The sequence below is a fragment of the Psittacula echo genome, assembly GCF_963264785.1.
Source record: "Psittacula echo genome assembly, chromosome: 5".
Taxonomy (NCBI): Eukaryota; Metazoa; Chordata; class Aves; order Psittaciformes; family Psittacidae; genus Psittacula; species Psittacula echo.
The window spans coordinates 50499455-50507781 of NC_137739.1; the positions used below are offsets into that span (position 1 = coordinate 50499455).

Sequence of the window (8327 nt, forward strand, 5' to 3'; positions counted from 1 at the left end):
ACTTTCCAAAGCTGCAGTGAATGGAAGAGAAGGGTTCCCAATTTACTGGGGAAAAATCAGATCCTGGTCTCTGCTCTCTGCCATTGCTGATCTGGCAGCCTGCATTTTATCTATCAATCACCACCATAAGGTTCTTGAGAAGTCCAGGGTTCATGCTGAGTGAGCTGAGAGGCAAGGACTGAAGGTGGCCCCTGTGTTGTGTCTGGGATGAGGGAGCTCTGCAGGGAGCTATAGTGCAAGGAGGAAGAGGAATGTGTGGGAAGAAATGGGTAGTTCAGCTCTTTGTGTGCAATATAAGGAAGTATGAGAATATCCCTGTGGGATTATCAAAGAGATTTACAAGAATGGGCAGCAGAGAAAGGCTGAAAACAGAAATGCAGCCTCATGTTGTGCATTGTCATGATGGGTGGATGACTTCATGGTGAGCTGGTGTTGCAGGAGAAGAGAGAGGAAGAACCTGAGGAAAGGTGCTCACCCTGGAAGGGAGAGAAGAGCAGGCAGAGGTGGACACAGGGGCAGTAAGAGCAGAGGGCACATGCATGTCAGGAGCTGAGGAGAGAAAGGAGGCTAATGGAGAGAAGGTCAAAGGCAGGAAACAAAAGCTGAACTTCAGAGGACCTTGATCTGCAGCATCATGACTGCTCCTGGAGCTTGCTGAGCCACCCAGGGCAGGTGACAAAGGTGCTGGGAGAGAATTTTGAACCCTGTGCCAGCACAGGGAAACACTCATAGTAGAACAAGCGAGAGCAAGCTACTGTGCTGCTAATAGCAGCTGAATAAGGAAAAAGTGATGCTGGCAGAATAAACACATAAGGAGTTCTTGCTCCGAGTCCTGCAAATAGGATCATGCAACTTATCTGCCAAAGGGCCAAGAAGGCAGGTTATCATGAAAGCATGAAGGCAGGCTATCACCAAAACTACTCTCAAGTCTTTCTAAAGACATAGGTGTGGAAGAGCCCAGAGATAGGGTGGACATGCAGCAGTTAAGGACACACATTTGAAACTGGGCATGTGTGGGGGTGGCTAACAGTGGACAATCTCATTATGTCATCAAGTGAACAGGCAAAACTCCCCACTGCATATCCCCATGATAGCAATGCACAAATGCACAACACGCCCCAACCTATTTTGCTAACAAACACATATTCTCACATTCATCTCTGTCCTACTTGCTTTACCTACGGTTCCTCCACATAAGACACTAGGTTACTTTTGCATGACTGGTAGAGGCAAACAGTGGCATAACTATCATGCGGTACCTGTGCAATGATTTGTTTAGCTCCAAAACTTCCTCAGTGAAGCATTTGCTCAACTTATTAAGTTATTATAGCATCCTTGCAAGATTGTAACAGCACCCTCCTGAGATACTGTTTGTCCAAATGTTGCAGTGGGCAGCAGGGAACCTGCTGCTGCCTCTGAAACTACTTGACCAACCTGGTACTAGTGATAACTGTTCTTTCCTCCCTCCCTCTGGCCTTCGAATAAACAGTATTTGCTTTCAGATGGTATCTATTTAAATATTTGCATAGTAGGTCCAGCCATGTACATGAGCACTTCCAGAACACTGATACCAATAGCTGGTGAATGCCTCTGCAAGGCCTCGGCGGCATTTCCAGGTTCTGTTTTGCAAAGGGGAAACTGAAGTGTAGCTTGTTAGAGGAACATTGCCTGTTTTATTTCCAGCAGTGACAACATTGTGTTTAGTCAAGAAAGGTTGAAAACCACTAGGGATTCTTTGCAGCAGGTGGTAATCCCTCCCCCCCGCCTGCCCCTCTCCCCCAATCCCAGCTCAGTTTTAATAGCCACTTGGAGTGCAAGGTGAATTCCCAAGAAGAAGAGGAGTTTGGCAGATTCTTACCCAGCCCCACACCTGGAAAACTTTGCAGGTTTGCAATGCAGGCATGGCCCTGTCTGCCAGGAGGAAGTTCCAGTGCATACACCTGGGCTATGCTCATGCAATGAGAGTGGAAGGGAAATAAAAATGACTCAGGATGACAATTTTATATAATCCTTTCCACAATGGCCTTTGGCTCCCATGCAAATTAGGAAGCACCCAGCCAGCTGTGGTGCTCTTCCTCATACCAGAGACCCTTCCTCAGAGCAGGTCATGTGTCAGGAACCCCTTGGGAGAGCAGAGCAGAAAAGCAAATGGGTGTCCCTGTGTAATCTGGAACTCTGGCCTTCTCCAGTGGCCTGAGCTGGGCTGGGTGCCAGCAGCACACAAGTCTTCTGGCCAACACTCTTGGCAGAGCTCGGTCCTGCGTCAGCAGCTCTGCCGTGCCCCATCCCCATCCAGGGGGTTACAGCACAGAAGGAATGGAGCACAGTCACCCTTCATGCAACCCATCGTTTACATAGTCACACAATGGATTAAAATCCGTGGCTACAATTAGTCCTGTGCTGCCAACAGATAAGCAGGTGCAGGTGAGGATTTGAGCAAAGTGATTCCATCAGCTAGAATGCTGGAGGGAAACAAGCAGGAGTAACTGAAGTGGGTTAAAACCACATCCTCCACTGCTCTGCATTGGACAGGGAAGAGCTGTAACTCCTGCAGCACGGAGGGTAGGGAGGCCCCATGCCTCAATTTCAGGGGTGGAAGGCAGCAGCACGTGTTCCCAGGCGTGTGCTCCCTCTTCCTGCGGAAATCCCCTTTGGAAAATCCGAAGGTGTCTTAAGTTCAAACCAGAGCTGGGCCAGGTGATAAACAAGAGGGCAAGCAGTGTTGCAAAATCCAGCCTCCACAGGCAAGTCCCGGCAGGAGCAGCTGACTATTGGAGCTGGAACAAAAGGTGCTATGAGGGTGGGTAGATGCTGCCACAGCCAGCCTCAGAGCCCCTCTGTAGCAGCAGAGACCTGGTGCTTGGGTGTCAGAGGGGGAACCCCAGCCCCACAACCCACCTGCTGACACAGGCACAGGAAACGCCACCCACATCTTCTAAAATTAGCTGCCGCAGAAGGGCTGGGAGCTGCAAGCTCTTAGATGTCTTCCTGCTGCTGAAACCACCTCAAACCCCTGAGCCTGTGACCCCATCGGTCTACAAGGTGTTGAATGTTTCTTGAAAAGCAAATCATGTGGATTCCCCGGTATCTCAGGACAATGAGGAGGGCAATGAACCATTTCACAAACCAGGTACAGTAATCTGACTTTTTTTAATAAATACATATCTCACAGTTACCAAAATAATTATAAACAAAAATGTACAGTATTTACACAATATACAATTGCTAAAAAGTGTAGCTATTATGACACACATGGTGTGAAACATACTGTTTCCAATGCCCACAGTTAACATTATTGCTGCTTTTCCTAACAGCCTAGGAGGTCACCAGACCCCTGCCTTGATTCCTCCGCCTGGGACACGACACTGGGAGCAGCCGAGTTTGGTCAGTAAGGCCAGACAGTGCCACCAGCCCAACACAAGTTAACACAAAGTCTCTGAGAAGATGGGGTGCTGGTACATGCCTGCCTTGTCATGAGAGGATACTCATTCCTTGTGGTACTTGATGCCACAAGAGAGCTTGCTGATAGCAGGTTAGATGTGTAGTTGGCTACTTTCACAGGGTTGAGAACATAGGCTGTGTGGCTCTTTATCAGATGGTGTGCATAATCACAGATCCCTACTGTTGCTACACATTCCACTCCTGTATTTAAATACAGGCCAGAACCTGGAACCGTCCTGTCACAAGTATGTGCTCCTTGCTGGGCAGTGTAGTATCCCCCTCCTGGTTCTTCCCTCTGCATTGTGACTTTCTTTTTAAACAAAAAGCCAGTTCTTTTTCTATACATATGTGCACAGTCACTTCTTTTCACAGAAGGCTCTGCTTCAAAATGTTAGCTGTCGTCCTCCAATAAGGCAGTCATCATACATAAGCTGCAAGAAAGAAACAAAAGGCTGTTAATGCAAAACTGACTGGGAGTATTGTATCCACTCCGGGCTAACTGCCAAATTCTGCATGCCCTGACTTAAGCAGTGTGGAAAATTTCTACACTGAAATGGTTACATTTGCCATTTAACAGCACTAAGAATGTTAGAAAAACAAACGCTAGGGAGGAGAAAACCATCCATTAGCTTGAATCGTATTTCACAGGTTCTGTAGGTATCAGCAAACAGAATGGTGTTGCATGAAGCAACATTCCCTCAGGTTATTTTTTACCTTTTATTCTTTTTCTATTTATATGCTTGATGGTTGATAGTGCAGTCTTACTTTACGGGCAATTTATACCCATCTGTTACACAGATGAAAGATCAAGGGAGCACCACGAGAAAACCTACAAAGGCCTTCTCCTGAAAAGGCGCAAATAGCTACTTACTTCATCCTCTGTTGATTCGGGCTCCGATTCACTGCTCTCCTCATCCTCACTTTCTGGCAACATCTGCAGGTCAGCCATGGTCAGCTGCTTCAGCTGTTCCTGTATGCTGGAATTCTCTCTTCCCCATGTGAGCTGATATGGGGAGTATCCCTGGTAGGTCACTTTGTTCACGTCCGCCCCATGTTTCACCAGAAGTGACACCAGGTCTGAATTCTGCAGGTCGACAGCCAAATGTAGTGCAGTCCTGCCATTGCATGGCTCCTGTGTGAAAATAACACAAGGTTTGGCCATGTTAAGAGAGCCAGAGCCTGTGACAGACCTGTTGATTCTATCAACTACACAGCCCAGCTCAGTTAAATTCACTGTATACGTTACATACCTGCGCATTTACATCTGCTCCCAAGGACAGCAAGTATTCGACAACAGCAAGGTATCCTTGAATAGATGCCAAATGGAGACACGTATGTCCTGCAAAACAAATTAAGGGAAGATTTGAGTAAGTTTAACCTCATGTCCTAGCATTCAGTTAAAATCAATATAATAGGATGGGATGATATCTAAGTTTGCAATTCATCCAAGGCAAAAGGGTGTTTTCCATAAGACAGCCTTCCAGCTTCCAGTAAGTATGAATAACAGGGTTGGATTTTGGAAAGATTTCTTAGAGGCTTTATTCCAGTGTTTGAGTGCAACTTACTGCAACCAAAGGAAACAGGAGCACTGCAGAACTACTTGCTAAAAAATGCAAAATTCAAAGCCATCAGAGCCAATAATCAACAGTGAGGAGGCCTCTAAGTGACATATTGAAGTCAAGACACTGCTGTGTGCTTTGGGCTTCTCAACTCTCAATCAGGCATAACGATCCTCCTCTACCTCTCCAGAGGTCTTTGGTTTCTATGGAACACCAACCCTAACCTCAGCACAGCACACCGACATTGATGTACAGCAGCGTGCCCGTACCGTTGTAGTTGGTCGCCTGTAGGACAGCGAGGAGGTGGTGTGGCTGGCAGTACTGAGTGAGGACACTGACACTCCTGAGGGAGCCCTGCTGGCAGGCGATGTGCAGGGGGGTGTTTCCTCGGAAGTCCCTGATTTCCAGGTTGCATCCAGCCTTCAGAAGATGCTCAGCAATTTCAGGCTGGTCGGTGATCACTGCCAGGTGAAGAGGAGTCTACAGGCAAAAGAGAAAAAGCAGACCTGTAAATTACACCACAAACTTGGCAGCAACATCTGGACAGACCCCTCAACCAACCACTTGGTGGTTTGTTCCCTCAGTTAAAATCACACCCCATGAACTCAGCTCTTTATGCTTCCCAACATATTGCAGAGTTGCCCTTTAGTCTGGAAGTGACGAACTTAGGGCTCTCTGGATACCTTTCATATAGATTGACTGTTGGGTATCATTAACATCCCAGTAAAGAGAGATGCAACCCATTGCATCACATTCGAAAAATACGGGTGTTAAGTGCCACTCTCGGGGTAGAGGAAGTGTCACAGTAACTCCGGCTGGAGGCAGCTGGGGACTTGCCTGAATGCAGGCTTTGATTCAAGCAGACTATGATTTAATTGATTCCATCGATTAAAAAATAAAATAAAAGAGAAGTTGGTGGGGGGGGGGGATAGTTCCCCAGAGAGCCTTTGTGGGGTGGCAGGGGATGATCTGTATCTGGGGCTGCAGAGGTGCAAGTACCTGGCTGAGGTTATTCTGGACGTTCAGGAAAGCACGGTCCCCGGCCGTCTGGCGGATCACCTCCAGGCTCAGGGCTTTTTCCTCGTGAATAATCGCCAAGTGGAGAAAACTGCAGGGGAGGAAATAATAAACCCTAAACATCCCACGTCAAACCCCTCAAACCCCACGTTAAAACCCTCAGGGCCGAGGCGGGCCCGGCGCAAGGTCATGCGCGTGTCGCAAGCAGGGGCTTTCGGCGGCCGGGGCTTTCCGCGCCGCGGAGCCGCCTCTCCCTGGCGCCCCTCCAGGGACTTTCCGGCCTCCTCCTCCTCCCTTCCCTTCCCTCCCCACCGCCGCCCGGCCGGCGCCTCCCCGCTAGCAGCACATCCTGTCCCGTTCCCACTGTGCCATGTCCCCGCCACGTCTATGCTCATCGATCCCACCTTCCCCGACCCCCGCTTACGTGTCCCCATCCTCCGTCAGCTGCTGTGCCCAGGCGGGCGGTTCGCGGGGCTGCAAGCGTATGTCTTCCAGCTCCTTCACCAGCTGCCCGTAATCCTCCTCCTTCATGGAGCCCAAGCCGCTGTCGTGGCGATCGTCGAGCGGGAGCCCGCCCTGACGGTCTTTCTTTGGCTGCTCGTAGCCCTCCATAGCCGGCGGCTCGGCGAGACGGCTGGCACTGATCATGGCGGTGGCGTGCTGCGAGTGAGCGGCGGCGGCGGCGGCGCTTCGCATATACACCGCGGACAGGGGATTTCTGCAGGGGAGGAGCCGCCGAGGACGGGAATTTCCAGCCACTCAAAGCCTGACCGACGGGTCTGGTCCTGCTTGATGCCGCTGGCAGGGAGGGCGGATCGGCTCGAGCCAGCCCCTCCCTCACCTCCCGAGCCAACCTCTTCCCTCCCCTCCGCCGCCGCGGGAGGGGACTTGGCGTTTATCCACGTCAGGGGGAAGTACTCGCCTCTCCGGCGTCCCCGTCGGTACTTCCCTGCTGCGTCCTGGGCAGCTGCCACTTGCCGGCTTTCCCGGGGGGCTTTCCCTGCCCTGCCCGGTCGTGGGGCTCCCGGTGCCCCCTCCCCACCGGGGCTGCGGGTGTGAGCACTGCTGCGGGGTCCCTTGCTCGCTGCGGGGGTCATTGCTTCCTGGGCACCATCATGCCGGGCACTGCTGGCACCCTGCATCCCCCGCGACTTTCCACCAGTTGCTGTTTGTTAAGAGGGGCTGTGGGATGTCTCAGGCCAGAAGGCCAGTGTGCAAGCATACAAAGCGGTGGAGATCGCACTCGTAGAAGCTCCACTACCCATGAGGTGCAGCGCAGTGCAACAGCTCTCCTCCACGGCCCTCATCTGCACAAGGGCAGATTTCTGATCCTGGGATGACCGTTCTGAGGGCTGGTGAGAGGGACTCCCTTAGGAGTTTGATGAGCCAAGACCAGGCTTTGTAGCTAGTCCAGGGTAGCAAGGTCACGCAAGAAGTTCAGGGAACCAAAACTACCCAGGGTAATGCTGAGGCTGCAACTGCATCAGCATGCTGCAAGTCTCCTCTGCTGTTGCTTGGGGGTGCATGGCTTTTTGGAGAGATTCAGGTAATACTGCACATTGCTGGTGTTACACTGTCATGAGACCTGCAAGTATGCAGGTGTTGCCTCAGAGTTCAGAGGACTTCTCATCTCTGCTATGGAAGTGTTAACCCTATTTCAGTACAGTGAGATCTGGAATGAACAGGAGAATCCTGAGCCACTCATGTACATCCAGGTCTGGCACAGGACTAAACAGGCCTCTTTCAACAGGTATATTTCTATAACGGAACAAACCTCTTTAAGAAAAAAATTACATTTTCTGCCGTTCTTACTTTCTCTGGCCATTGTTAATGATTCTTTGCTGTTGTGCCATCTGTGGGTAATGAAAACTGGATAACTGCAGGCTCCTACATGGATAAAAGGCATTGTCTGTGGGGCTGAAAGCACTAAATTTTTCCCTGATGAATTTCTGCTTCTACTTCTCAGATGTGGGGGATTCCCATGAAGAATTTTTCTTCTCTTGCAACTATTGCTGGCTTAGCTGAGTAAGTGTCTGCGTTTTTGTCTTCTTGTCATTTTCCCATGGGATGGCATCCCTTTGAACAAGAACTTATGAGAAAATCCAAAGATGAAAGGGGGAGCCAGAGGAGACGGCAAACGCCTAACTTTCTGTGAGCAGATGTTCCTGATTTTCAGCCCAGCTGTGCCATTCCTGAACTGTTTTTTGCCGTTCATCACTTGGCCTGGGACAACCCGATGGTGCTTTTGGGCAGGTTTAGAAAAAAGCCGTACAACTCTTTCTTTAATAGGTTAAGGGTTATGAAAGTTTT

General features: G+C 50.1%; 1 protein-coding gene across 1 annotated transcript; it reads right to left on the bottom strand.

Annotated features, from left to right (window-relative positions):
- Positions 1-3131: 3131 nt before the first annotated feature.
- Positions 3132-6760, bottom strand: NFKBIA (NFKB inhibitor alpha). The gene is made up of 6 exons (XM_080618544.1): positions 6442-6760; positions 6000-6108; positions 5270-5480; positions 4692-4780; positions 4313-4573; positions 3132-3872 (listed from the first exon to the last, which is right to left on the bottom strand). The coding sequence occupies exons 1-6, from the start codon at positions 6711-6713 to the stop codon at positions 3825-3827; spliced, it is 990 nt and encodes a 329-aa protein (XP_080474670.1). The 5' UTR covers positions 6714-6760; the 3' UTR covers positions 3132-3824.
- Between the last annotated feature and the right edge of the window lie 1567 nt (positions 6761-8327).

Bases quoted from the DNA above. Each gene is read 5' to 3' on its own strand.
- NFKBIA (XM_080618544.1), bottom strand. From the start codon at position 6,713: ATGCGAAGCGCCGCCGCCGCCGCCGCTCACTCGCAGCACGCCACCGCC. The intron at 5,481-5,999 runs GTACTTGCACCT...TTTTGCCTGTAG, and splicing joins TCCAGAATAACCTCAGCCAG to ACTCCTCTTCACCTGGCAGT. The intron at 4,781-5,269 runs GTACGGGCACGC...TTTGTTTTGCAG, and splicing joins ACAGGCGACCAACTACAACG to GACATACGTGTCTCCATTTG.